Here is a 14,178-nt window from a genome sequence, read left to right as displayed (position 1 = left end):
ATCCCTCAGAAACTGATTAGAAAGCTGAGCCTACTGGGCTTGAACACCTCCCTCTGCAACTGGATCCTAGACTTCCTGACTGGGAGACCTCAGTCAGTCCGAATCAGGAGCAGCATCTCCAACACCATCACACTGAGCATGGGGGCTCCCCAGGGCTGTGTGCTCAGTCCACTGCTGTTCACTCTGCTGACCCACGACTGTGCTACAACACACAGCTCGAACCATATCATCAAGTTCGTCAATGACACCACAATGGTGGGTCTCATCAGCAAGAATGATGAGTCAGCTTACAGAGAGGAGGTGCAGCGGCTAACGGACTGGTGCAGAGCCAAAAACCTGTCTCTGAATGTGAACAAAACAAAAGAGATGGTTGTTGACTTCAGGAGGGCACGGAGAGACCACTCCCCACTCAACATTGATGGCTTCTCAGTGGAGGTCATTAAGAGCACCAAATTTCTTGGTGTTCACCTGGCGGAGAATCTCACCTGGTCCCTCAACACCAGCTCCATAGCAAAGAAAGCCCAGCAGCGTCTCTACTTTCTGCGAAGGTTGAGGGAAGTCCATCTCCCACCCCCATCCTCATCACATTCTACAGGGGTTGTACTGAGAGCATCCTGAGCAGCTGCATCACTGCCTGGTATGGAAACTACACCATCTCGGATCGCAAGACCCTGCAGCAGATAGTGAGGTCAGCTGAGAAGATCACTGGGGTCTCTCTTCCCCCCCATTATGGACATTTACACTACACACTGCATCCACAAAGCAAACAGCATTATGAAGGACCCCACGCACCCCTCATACAATCTCTTCTCCCTCTTGCCATCTGGGAAAAGGCACCGAAGCATTCGGGCTCTCACGGCCAGACTATGTAACAGTTTCTTCCCCCAATCCATCAGATTCTTCAATACCCAGAGACTGGACTGACACCAACTTACTGCCCTCTACTGTGCCTACTGTCTTGTTTATTTATTGTAATGCCTGCACTGCTTTGTGCACTTTATGCAGTCCTGTGTAGATCCGTAGTCTAGTGTAGTTTTTTTTGTGTTGTTTTCACGTAGTTCAGTGTAGTTTTTGTACTGTTTCATGTAGCACCATGGTCCTGAAAAACATCTCATTTTTACTGTGTACTGTACCAGCAGTTATAGTCAAAATGATAATAAAAAGTGACTTGACTTGACTAGACCTTCCAATAACTTTCCCACTACTGATGTCAGGCTCGCCAGCCGATAATTTCCTGGTTTATTCTCAGAGCCTTTCTTAAACAGTGGAACAAAATTACCTATCCTCTGATCCTCCAGGGGATTCCCAGGATCTTCATATAACTGGTAAAGATTTCCTTGCAATGAGCAAAATAATGGGGGGGGGGGCCTGTGGTTTAATCCGACGAGCCTTGGCACTTGAGCAGCTAATGCCTCGGTGCCATTTTCAAACTAAATGTACACTGGATGCCCCCCAGGTCTATCTCTCTTAACACTTCCCACTCATCCATTCAGTGCTGGTTGAGAAAGAAACTTCCTCCAAAAAAGTGAGGAGCTCAGGACCCTTGTGAATTGTCTGGGAATGGCGACAATCAAGTGATTCCAAGGAGAAATTTGTCCTAAAGCTGTATTGTGAAACCAGGAGGGAAGTAGTATCCTAACCATATACAGAGGTTTGATTACCATTGGCAACACCTCCGTTCATCCTTCATATGTGGAAGCAGTTAAGAGTCAACATCTCAGAAGGTCATGATTAGGAAGGTCCAATTGGTCATGGGTGACAGATTCCTGTAAGGACATTTGTGGTTCAGGTGGGCTTCATGGCAATCCAGTAGTTTCAGAGTCACATAGTAACTTGGATTAGATACAGGTGTCCCATCACTCCTGCCATATGAGTGAAACAGGCTACTTGACTAAAAGACATGATTTCTCCAATGTGTAAAAATACATCCCTTGGGTGGAGAAGGAGTCAGGATCAGGATCAGATTTATCATCACTGACAAATGACATGAAATATGTTGCTTTTCAGCAACAGTATGGTGCAAGTCATTAAACTCCATAAATTGCAAAAAAAAAATTGTGCGTAAAAAGGCAGCAGAGGAAAGATAAAAGGAGGGGACAACAAAAGACAATTTGAGCAATGTTGGAGCACACTTCGGACTGAGGGGGAATTGCAAAGTTTTAACTGCAAAAACCAACTGCAACCATTAATCTTTAGACCTGAACATGGTCTGTAGGTTAAATTTAAAATGCAGCTCTGGAAAATAGCATCCTAGAGCTGTTAATCGAAAAACCAAACAATGCAGATTTACATTCATTTTGGTTGTCTGGAGTGTGGGTGCGAAGAAGGAGGTGTGAAAGTTATATGTAATTCAAAGGAAGCATTGTAGACACATAGTAAATATATTGACCTTTGATCTTCAGCATGTAAAATGTCAAGTACTATTGCGTTGAGCAGGCCGCTTCCTCTGAAAGGGTCTCAATATGATACATGTGGTGTCTCATTTTGTTGAATAAAAGGCAACTTTATATCTACCAGCAAAGTGTCTCCAGTGACTTTGTTCACATTACAACAATCGCCAAGTGTACTTCGTTTCCTAAATTACTCATTCTACATAAGACTGACAGATGGAAGTATTGAAATCACACACAATTACACATTTGCACGCCATATTTTATTCAATACATTCTACCTTGTGGTGACAAGAAGCCGATATCATGTTTTGTTCTATAATTAATTAAAGAAACTTTAAGAAGTAGAATTATGCTGGATTCGTCTCCATTTCCCCAACAGAAAAAGATGAGATTTTTTTCCATTTTTATTTTATAGACTCAGCATATTCATATTAGCCCAATAGCACACATTAAAATTAAAATATTACCTTCCAGTCATAATGGTAAAATAAAATGAGCACATTATTTGCGACAGAGTATGATGAAATGAGATCAGGCAAATATAGAATACTAGAGAGATTACAAATGTCCTTTCTGATGGTTTGTATAACTCTGTTTTAAAGTACATTAAAAGATTCTACATGTATCTTTCACAACTCATGGGACGGATTCCTAAAGCACACAACCACTAATGGAGTCAGTACTAAAAAAGGTCGTTAGAGCATTAACCTTGAAAAACTAATATTAGTATTCAGTGGACGTTCTGCCCTTCATACTGCTTCGGTATACCATTAGTGAATCATGTCCTCATAAACCACATGGTAACAAAACCCTTGACCTTGTTACCATGATGAAATCTCCATTATGCTGCTACTAAGCAAAAAGACACGGTGAGCCAGCAGCTCTTACAGCATCCTCTGGGAGGAGATGAAGGACTGTAGGTTACGGGACATGCACCACCCCTAGCAAGGGTGTGAACTCATAGGCTCTGTCCTAAACCCTGCACCTTGGTGCCGAGTGCCTGCACTGTTTGCCCTGGCCCGACCACATCAGCCCTCTCAGGAAGTCAGCCTCTTCACACTGGACTGAACTCATTGCTATGGTAAGCACCAGGAGAGGGTTGCTTTTCATGTCAGATCCCCGTCACTGCAGAACACAAAGATGGAGAAGGCAAACACCTTTCTGCTTCAACAAATGTCTTTAACTTTGGAAGTACAGTCAGGTAGCACCTCTGACTGCTCCAACTGGAAGACTTGAGCACTATGACAAATCGGAGCTGATTGGCAAGCAAGATGCTAGTGTGCATTGTTTTAGATGGCTCTCTACTACATAGACATCCTCTCCGGGGCCTGTTGTAAAAAACTGAATGTAGTTCTCCTGCTGCAATTTAATGCATACATTACTTTTGGTGTTATTATCTGAAGAGTTACATACTTGACATTTGGCAATTGTTTTGAAAGCTTCTTATGGTAAGTGCTCTTTGTCCTGGACCTGTAATAGGGACTGACTAAATTCACTCAATGAAGGTTTATATATTCAACTAAAGGCATTGCCATGTCTATTTTTTTCAGATATTTTCATTAACATTAATGATAAATTAAGGAAAAATATTCAAAGCTACATTTTATCAATTAGTAATATCTATAGTAACATCACTTGTGTATTTAATCTCATGGAAGTTATACTGTGAATCCCCTTCGGTTATGATTTCCTCCTCCTGTTGTAACACTGCTTTCAGAGCAGACTTCAGGATGTTTGAAATCAGGTATAGTGGTGGTGGGGAGAGAGTGTGAAGATGACAGCGAAATATGCTATACCATGTTATCAATAATTCACAGATTTTAATACATTCATGTCTGTCTGCACAACGCAGACTTCCCCATCCACAAAGAAAGACCCAATTCTTCTCCAGGCCTCCACTTAACATGTGGGGTTGCACGTACAAGTCCTTGCAGGAAAAAAGCATGGAATGAAATCACCACCCTGAATGAATATCGAAATTCCACACAACAATAAAGCCGCTTGATTTTGAGCTTCAGCAAGAATCAACATGTAAGAAAAAACTCTAAATTAGATTTGGATTGGGCATGGCTTGCTGAGGTCACGTGTTGCACAGCAGCTGTTAGTGGGATTGCCAGAATGTGACTGATCAACCTCTGGATCACACCCAACACTCCTATAGAACACAGGACACACTGTGGAAGGGTACAGCACAGGAACACGCCCTTCAGCCCACAATGCTGTGCTGAATCAATTCAATTAGTACTCAATGGCAACTAAACTAATCCTTTCTGCCAACACAATGTGCACATCCCTCCATTTTCCTCATATTCATGTGCCATGTGTCTCTTAAAAGTCCCTAACTTATTTTCCTCTCCCACCATCCCAGGCAGTGCATTCCAGGCATCCACATGCTTGTGCAAAAAACTTGCCCCTCACATCCCCTTTGAACTTGCCCCCCTTGGCTTAAACACATGCCCCCTGGTATTAGATATTTCAAACCTGGGAAAAAATACTATCTGTCTGCTCTATCTATGCCTCTCATAATTTTATTAGCCCCTATCAGACCTCCCCTCAGCTGATCCAGGCAGCATCCTGGTAAACCTCCTCTGCACCCTCTCCAAGTCCTCAACATCCTTCTGCTCATCAATACTATTAAGGGCCTGCCCCAAAAGGTGTACTGTCTCCTTATGTTTGACCCACCAAGGTACGAAACCTCTCATTTGTCTGGATTAAACTCCATTTACCATTTCTCCACCCATATCTGCAACTGATCTCTATTCCGCTGTATTCTTTGCCAGTCTTCTGTGCAATCCACAACACCACCAAACTTCATATCAGCTGCAAACTTACTAACCCATCCATCTACATTTTCATTCAGGTCATTGAGGAAGATCACAAACAGCAGAGCTCCCTGTGGAATGCCACTAATCCCAGACATCCAGCTAGAATAAATCCCTTTAACCACTACCATCTATCTTCTATGGGTAAGCCAGTTCTGAGTCCAAACAGCCATGGATCCATGGATCCCATGCATCTTAATCTTCTGGATGAGCCTCATAGAGGGTCCTTACGAATGCCTTACTAAAATCCATGTAGACAACATCCACAGCTCTACCTTCCTCAATCACCCTCGTCACATCAAAAACTCAATCAAGTTAGTAAGACTCGACTTGTCCTGCACAACGCCATGCTGGTTATCCCTAATTAGGGAGTGGTTTTCCCAAATGCTTAAAAGTCCTATTCCTAAGAATTCTTTCCAGTAACTTCCCTACCACTGACATGAGACTTACAGGTCTGTAGTTTCCAGGATTATCCCTGCTTCTCTTCTTGAATAATGGAAAAACTTCAGCTACTCATCAGTCCTCCAGGACTTCACATGTGGCTAGAGAGGATATGAAGATATTGATCAAGGCTGCAGCAATCTCTTCTCTTTCTTCTTTCAATAATCTGGGGTATATCCCAGTAGGACCTGGGGATTTATCTAACATAATGTTCTTTGAGACCCAGTATTACCTCATCCTTTACTTTTATACTCCTCGCTCTTTATTCTTTTTATGTGCCACAGTCTTTGCAAAAATACAAAAAAACTGCACATGTGGGAAATAAAGTAAAACAGAAAATGCTGAAAATACTCAATGGGTCACGCAGTATCCGTGGAGAGAAACAAAGTCAAACTTTCAAACTGATAAACTGATAAAAAGTCAAATTGATAACTATGTTTGCCTTTCCACACATGCTGCCTAACTTGCAGAGTGTTTCCAACACTTATTGTTATTCATTACAACATTATATTTCTGGTTAATAACATTAGAGTGGCTAATTAACTTGAACTTAAATGTTGTTCCAAATCACTTCTGTGATGGAAGGAAAATGTACATTTCATAAGAAAGAAAATCAAAGCAGGAATTAAATGTTTGATTTTCTTTCTTATCTGAAGTGACATGGGCAAAGAATGATTAAGCTTCACTGATGCAGAGCAGAACTGCACCTTGTGAACTGTGTTCACTGCTGTGCTGGTTTTGAACATCTAGTTTACTCCTTCATACTTTTATACCTTCAGTCACCTCAGCTTCACACTCTGGAACTTGGGCTGTCTATTCCTCTTAAATGGAGCTCCTCTCTTTGCCTTGAAAAGCCTCAACAGTCAGCTTACTTTTCCCCTCCTTCATGTCTCTTAATCTGATGCCTTGCCTTTTCACAAGGATGTTTAAATTTCCATGATACTGAGTCAAAGAGCAGCATGCTTACCTGATTATTTGATTGCTGTTCCAACTTGCTTAAGTACATTGGCATTTTAACTGTGATAAAAGTAATTCATCATCTGCAAGCGTAAAAAATGCCCTAAATTTAAGTCTTCACCAAACAGTCTCTGTGAAAGGAGTGTTGTGTTTCACTGCGCTAAACGTGCTAAATAAATGGGAACCATTAAGCCAAGATTTTCACCGAACTGGTAAAAATTTGGTGGTCCTTTTAATAATTTGCAAATAATATGTAGCATGGTTAACATAAGTTGTTATTTGTGCTGGAAACTTTTGAGATCCTTTGTGTTGTAATATTATTGAAATATTTCTTTCTCATTATTTTTCGGGGTCTGGGAATCATCAGCAAGGCCAGCGTTTATTGCACATCCCTACATGTTCTTGACAGCGTCTTTGTGGGTCATTTCAGATCACAAACAGGAATCAATTATATTTCTGTGGGTCATTTCAGATCACAGATATAATGAGCCAGGTAAGGATGCTAGATATTCGCCTTTGAGGACTATGAATGCATTGAGTGGAATTTTATGATAATCTAATAGTTTTTAAGATTAGCTGTTTCTTAAATTTTCCAGATTATTAATGTGAATTTACTAAATGTGTGAAGCTGAATGAACTCACCATTGTTATTCTGGCATCGGGGGTACCACTCTCGTAATGCAATGACTGAACCATTAGCAGACTCCATCACCATGGCTCTGAGCCCCTTCATCATCCCCTCCCCCTCCATGATACTGTGCTGAATTAATATGACCACGATCATCTCTGCCCTTGACACTGAAGCAGATCTAATGTTAAGGGCAGTGTTGACCATGGCCATATTAATTCAGTGACTTATAATGAAGGAAGAGGAGTACTAGTACTCGAACAAGTCAGAACAACAACTTGACAGCAGTCGTGCGATCATTGTTCCTGGTTGAAATGCTTCATCTGGTCTGCTAAAACCAGTCCAGATTAAAGGTTTGACAAGAAACTTCAACCATCTATTTCCCTTCACGGATACTGCCCGACCTACTGAGTTCCTCCAGCAACTCATCTACTGCTCCATATTCCAGCATCTGCAGTCTCTTATATCTCCATTCCATATGTGAATATTGATTGATACCAAGCAGAAGCTTTATCTTTTGCAAGTATCTTTTAAGAAGACTTCTGTAGTGTTTTATCTGCAATGGTGCGCTCAGCCTGACTGGAGCCCAGGATGTATCTTTAGATGGCAGCAAGACTCCAGGTCAGTTTGGTTTCTGTCAGCTCACAACAGCACCTCCTTTAAACCCATTTGTGCTTTAATAGTCTCTCAACTTTCAGCCATCAGTCATCAGACTGTGCCACTAGCTACACTGTCCTTTCTGTGGCACAGTCTGATTCAAAGTAAATATTCAACCAAAGTTTTGGGCCCAGAGCCGTTTCTGCAAAGTTTGTGGCCAAAGACAAAATTCTATCTAATTTCAAGCTAAAGTCTTTCCCCATGGATTTCTAGTTGCACGTCTGCAATCAATAACTGCAGTGTTCGGCAAAAAACTGTAAAATCCTTGATGATTAATTGGTATAATTTTCATTGAAATAGAAAGAGATAAAATATAAAATTCAAGGCAATCTACTTCACCATTGTCACAAGAACTACAGACTAGTTCTATTCCGAGTAGCAATTGCAGTGAATGAACTAATCTGAAAGGCCAAGTTGAATAAGCTGAAGTTATATTGCATTTGCTTCAAATACTGACAGCTGACGAGGAGAAGGTCAAGTGAGTGTCCCGTTTTTAATGATAAGGTCTTAGGAAATGGACAATGCATATTCTGAGCTACTAGTGCTTTTCATAATGACTTACTGTGCAATTTTATACAGAATGAAAGGATTTGGGATTCTAATACAATCTAATTTACTAACTGTGACTCATTTGTGACGTTCACAGCAAAGTATCACTTGGAAGTTCCCCTCCAAGCTGTATACCTGATGGACTTGGAAATACCTGGTTGCTGCTCTTGGCTAGCAGGTCTAAATCTCGGATCACCCTTATGGTGGTGAGTACCAGTGCCACTCCATGCCAGTTGGCGATGGACATCACTGGCAAAGCCAAAGGTTATTGAATGACAGGAATCTCATCTCTGGCTAGATAGTTCATGTCCCACTTCTGTAACATGGAGCATAAAATCTCCACTGGATATAAAAGAACTTAGATTGATATAAAAATCTGATGACAGTAGTTTCAAGGAGAGTTCTTCCTGGTGTCACAGTCAATATTTGTCCCACAGCGAGCATAACAATAACAATAAATTTCTGTTTGTTTAATTCACCGTCGTATATGAAAACTTACTATACATCAAATGGCTTCTATATTTCCTAACTTTAGTATAGTGACTCCTCCTCTTTGATTGTAAAACACTTTGCGATTGGTCGGAGACCATCCTAAAAAAATACCGTACAGCCCATCTTTTTTACACCCATTAATTTTTTAAAGGGTTTTAGCAAAATGTTGTGAATAGTTTAACTAGTTCAACCAGTTTGGAGCAGCACAGTAGCATAGTGGTCAGAGTAGCAGTATTACAGTGCCAGTGACCTGGGCTCGATTCCGATGCCGTCTATAAGGAGTTTGTATGTTCTCCTTGTGATCATGAGGGTTTCCTCTGCGGGCTCTGGTTTCCTCCCACAGTCTAAAGATGTATGGGCTAATAGGTAAATTGGTAGGGTGGATGCATTCGGATGCCACAGACTCGTTGGGTTGAAAGGACCTGCTTTACGCTGTATCTCTAAATAAAATTTAAAAAATGGAATATAATGTAAGTCGCACCATGTGAAAACGTGCTAATGAGTTGTATTGAATATGTATTACATTGAACTGCTGCTGCTAAGTTAACAAATTTCACGACACATGCCGGTGATAATAAACCTGATTCTGATTCTAAATGCGTTTCAAATTAAACAAAGGTATCAAAGGTATCTTCCTGCAACATCTTGTGTGTGTTGCAAACATATCTTGATGCCTGCAATTCCTCACTCAGCTTGGTGAACTTATTCCCAAGATGTGGATTAATTCTATATATATGGGTTCTGTAAATTAACTACGTTATTTATTCAAACTGTGTTACTTTTGCACTGTCTCTACCTCAGAGCTGATGACTTTGAACTTAATTTCATGAACAATAATCTGGCAGAGCAAGTTTCTAAAATCATGCTAATTGAAATTTATCCTTGTAATTTGCCTTTTAATAAATTATTTTCATAACTTGGGTGTGTTTACATACAGTTGGCAGGTTGAAGGAGATTGCAACTCCACCCTGGTCAAATTGCTCTGCTGAGAGTTATTTTTAACAAATAAACCTTTAAAGATAGTGTCAAAAGAACCAGCGCATGGGGAAATTTCTGACACATTGCAAGTGGTTTAAAAGAAAAATCCAAAAATATTGAAATCTACAGTACAGTCTTGCATCGGGACTTCTGTTAGAATCTGATCTTGGGCCTCTCATTTCATTGTAGCTGCACAACATGGTGATCTGAATTCAGATAGACCTCAATTGTCAGTAATTAATTGAAGACTTTGCCAACACCGAATAGAATAACTTAAAGGAATGTTCAGCATCCATTTTCCACTATGACATTGAAGCCTGCACCAATCACCAAACAGAGGCAGAAGGAACTAATTTGAGGTAAGATAAAGGAAATGTAATCACTTTGTGAAGCTTCTGTTCAAAGTGGCAAATTAGCAATAAATTACAAAGCCCTGATACAAACTCTCTTAATTACTACATCCATATATTTTAGCTGTTTTAATACTGTGGCATGGATTTTTAGTTGAGGCTTTCTGTCTACTAAATTAAATAAGTAATCATCAGTCTACAGACGATTGGAAACAGTTCTTTCAGTTCATCACTAACCCTACTCTAACACATTTATCCTCCCCAAATTCCAATCCGACTTCCCCACCTGGCACCCACGGACTGCTCAGTTAATGGTGGGGGTCCATGGTATAAATAAGGTTAGGAACTCCTGCCTTAGATTCCAACACTTATCCACACTCTAGGGCCAATTTACCTGTATGTCTTGGGAATGTGGGAGGAGACCGGAGCAAGCAGGGATAACTCAGCAGTCACAAGGACAATGTGCAAAATCTATTCAGACAGCACCAAGGTCAAGAAGCAACTGATATCACTGGAGCTGCAGATCAGCAGACTAACATCAGTGGGCTAGAACTCAGATTCAGCTGAGTCCTTGCCAACAAAAAAAAATGGTGCTGCTCCTAATTTTTTCTGCAACTGAAAGGCCACCTACCGGGAAATAGAAAACCAAATGAAGTGTGAAAAGGAAATTGGATGTAAAGGAAGGAATACCTTTGCAGATTAAGTAAGAAGTTAAATGGCAAGTTCCATAGAAATGAAACTCCATAGTTTCAGTTGTTTGCTTTCTGGGGTGGAAAGGTTGACTTGCAATCCAGGAAGCATTAAATAATTTGTTAGCACATTCCAGCTCCTTCAGTGATGAAGTAATCGGAAATGAATGCGCCAAGCAGCTACTTCATGAAGTTCAAAGAATTTTGAAGGTGGAGTTGCTGCTTTCAAAGTGAGGACACTGACATGGCACAAAAGGTCCAGCAAATTGTGGAGTTTGTAACTCAAACGACAACTCTTCATTGCAGGGTGTTACAGATTAAAGACCAATGCAGAAAATCTGGGCCAATTCTATTTATGAATGTGTTGCCTCCGTAGCAGGTTTCCTACTAATTTCCTGAATGACTTTTTGAGTGTTTCCACCATTTCCCGTCATTTCAGTTTTCCAGCATCTGCAGTTTTTGACCCATATCTATAATTCAGTAAAGAAAATTGAGCCTAACTGTCTGCTGGCAAGTACGCCTGAGGCTGATATAATATTCCAGCAAACAACCTCCACCCATGGGGCTGTGAGACACATTGGGAAACCCAGAGTCTATGCCAAGTGTGCAGCAGAATCTTAGTGTATTTGTGCTCAGTTACACCTTTATGTTTTTAAACACATTTACATGCACTGTCAACTATGATTTTTTTTCCTCTCAACCCATAAAAAGCTGAAGGTTCATGCAATATATTCAAAGAAAGTACACTGTCTTTGAGCAAGGTACAGAGCAGAATAACCCTGGGCTAAGTTTGCTTTTTTGACTTTCTGAATGTAATAATGGATTCCACATGGTTGAATCAACTTGCACTTGTTCCTGTCGCAAGTATTGTTACATGAAACTGTTCTTGTGTTTTCAGTTGAATACCAGGAAGAGTTTTCTGAGTTGTTTAAAATGAGAACAAGCTATGATAGGGTTGAAACCACACAGCAGTCAGAGATAGGGGATATAATCTAAATGCTAGAGCTCAAAATCAGAGGAATGCTTTTGTCCATAAAGACCGGGAGGAAACCAGCTGAACAGGTGGACACACATGCACACGCACACAATGCTGGAGGAACTCAGCTGGCCAAGCAGCATCTATGGAAAGGAGTAAACAGTTGATATTTTGGGCCGAGACCCTTCGTCAGGACTCTTGATTAATTAGTGAGTCCTGCTGAAGGGTTTCAGCCCGAATGTCAACTGATATCACTGGAGCTTTCAGCTTCAGTGGAATAAAATGGGGACAATATGTATGAAGTGAGCTTACCTGTCCCAAGGTGACCTCCCACTAACCCCACAAGCTCTGTTGGGACCAGTATCAGAGGGCACAAGAGACGTTGGCTCTGGCACAATGGTAGGAGTCAAATCTGTCCATCTGGGGCAAATGTTATCCAAGGTGGATGTAACAAGTGTGGCAACTATTTTCTCTAATTGTTCAGTCCATTTCTGCAATACTCATTTAATTTGAATTTGCTCCCATGGAGCTGTTGTCTCTGACAGTTGTTGCTTCCTTCTCTGTGACGCGTTGGATGGGCCCATTGCATTTTCTGAAGATCTCACTGATCGGCAGTTCCTTCTCATTGTCGGGTTTGTTTCGGTGTCTAATGTACCGTGCTTTCTTCGCTTCGGCGAAGGCCTCAAGGAAACTGGGCATGGTGTGCATGGTTCTGGGCAATCCGTCCGGAGCATAGAACTCAGACCCATCGGGGGAGCTTTCCTGTGCTGCTTGGTTTCCCCCTGCACTGTCCGTGACTGAGATGGCTGGCTTGGTGACAGGCTGGTTCGAGGTTGACGCAGTGGCACTGTCAGTCCGCACTTCTGCATTGAGCTTGGGTGGTGTCAGGGCTTGGACCTCTTCTGCCGCAGCGTGCTTATCAGGCTTCTCCCGTTCACCACTGAACCCACTGAGGAACTCGTTGATCTGTGTCTGCAGAGCATGAGAGACGCTGGGTGGTATTACAAACCTGGCAGCTCTCGCCGGGGAGTGGTTCTGCGCTCTACAATTGTAAGAGAAAGCTGTGAGGAGGAGGAGCAGGAGTAGGCCATCCTGCTTTTTGGACCTGCTCTACCATGCATCAAAGTCACGAGTAATCATTCTCCTCAGCACCACCCTGCCCTTTCCCCACATTCCTTTAAAAATACTTATTTTGATGAACCCAATGGATAAGCTCGTTAAATCAAAGAATTCCCAGGATTCATCATGCCTTAAGGGAGGAAATTTCTCCTCTCAGTCCTAAATAGCATGTGGCTTATTCTGAGGTGGGAGCCCTGGTCCTTTTGTCCTCAGCCAGGAGAAACATCCTCCCTGCATCTGGCTTGTCAAACAGTGTAAGTCTTGATGAGATCTTTGTGATTTTTATAAATGACCTGGATGAGGAAGTGGAGGGATGGGTTAGCAAGTTTGCTGATGACACAAAGGTTGGGGGTGTTGTGGATGGTGGGGAGGGCTGTCGGAGGTTACAGCCGGACATCGATAGGATGCAAAACTGGGCTGAGAAGTGGCAGATGGAGTTCAACCCAGGTAAGTGTGAAGTGCTACACTTTGGTAGGTCAAGTATGATGGTGGAATATGGTATTAATGGTAAGACTCTTGGCAGTGTGGAGGATCAGAGGGTCCTTGAGTCCATAGGACACTCAAAGCAGCTGTGCAGGTTGACTCTGTGGTTAAGAAGGTGTACGGTGTATTGGCCTTCATCAATTGTGGAATTGAATTTAGGAGCCGAGGGGTAATATTGCAGCTATATAGGACCCTGGTCAGACCCCACTTGGATTACTGTGCTCAGTTCTGGTCACCTCACTACAGGAAGGATATGGAAACCATAGAAAGGGTGCAGAAGAGATTTACAAGGATGTTGCTTGGATCGGGGAACATGCCTTATGAAAATAGGTTGAGTGAACTTAGCCTTTTCTCCTTGGAACTAAGGAGGATGAGAGGTGACCTGACAGAAATGTACAAGATCATGAGAGGCATTGATCATGTGGATAGTCAGAGGCTTTTTCCCAGGGCTGAAATAGTTGCCACAAGAGGACACAAGGTGCTGGGGAGTAGGTACAGAGAAGATGTCAGGTGTAAGTTTCTTAGTCAGAGAGGGGTGAGTGTGTAGAATGGGCTGCCAGCAATAGTTGTGGAGGCGGATATAATAGGGTCTTTTAAGAGGCTTTTAGATAGGTACATGGAGCTTAGTAAATAGAGGGCTATAG

At 41.8% G+C, this 14,178-nt stretch overlaps 1 protein-coding gene across 8 annotated transcripts in view; it reads right to left on the bottom strand.

Annotated features, from left to right (window-relative positions):
- Positions 1–2,631: 2,631 nt before the first annotated feature.
- LOC132402137 (coiled-coil domain-containing protein 190) overlaps positions 2,632–14,178 on the bottom strand; it is a 38,087-nt gene continuing 26,540 nt past the window's right edge. For 7 of the 8 annotated variants that reach the window (XM_059984761.1, XM_059984766.1, XM_059984763.1 and 4 more), the window contains one exon: positions 2,632–12,974. In XM_059984761.1, coding sequence (XP_059840744.1) covers positions 12,437–12,974 — 538 coding nt within the window. In that variant the 3' untranslated portion in view covers positions 2,632–12,436. The remainder of the gene's footprint in view (positions 12,975–14,178) is intronic. The other variant, XR_009514813.1, reaches the window with a different exon arrangement.

Source organism: Hypanus sabinus, chromosome 11 (genome assembly GCF_030144855.1).
Source record: "Hypanus sabinus isolate sHypSab1 chromosome 11, sHypSab1.hap1, whole genome shotgun sequence".
Lineage (NCBI taxonomy): Eukaryota > Metazoa > Chordata > Chondrichthyes > Myliobatiformes > Dasyatidae > Hypanus > Hypanus sabinus.
Note: the sequence above shows the minus strand (reverse complement) of the source record. Positions and strands in the feature narration are given on the sequence as shown.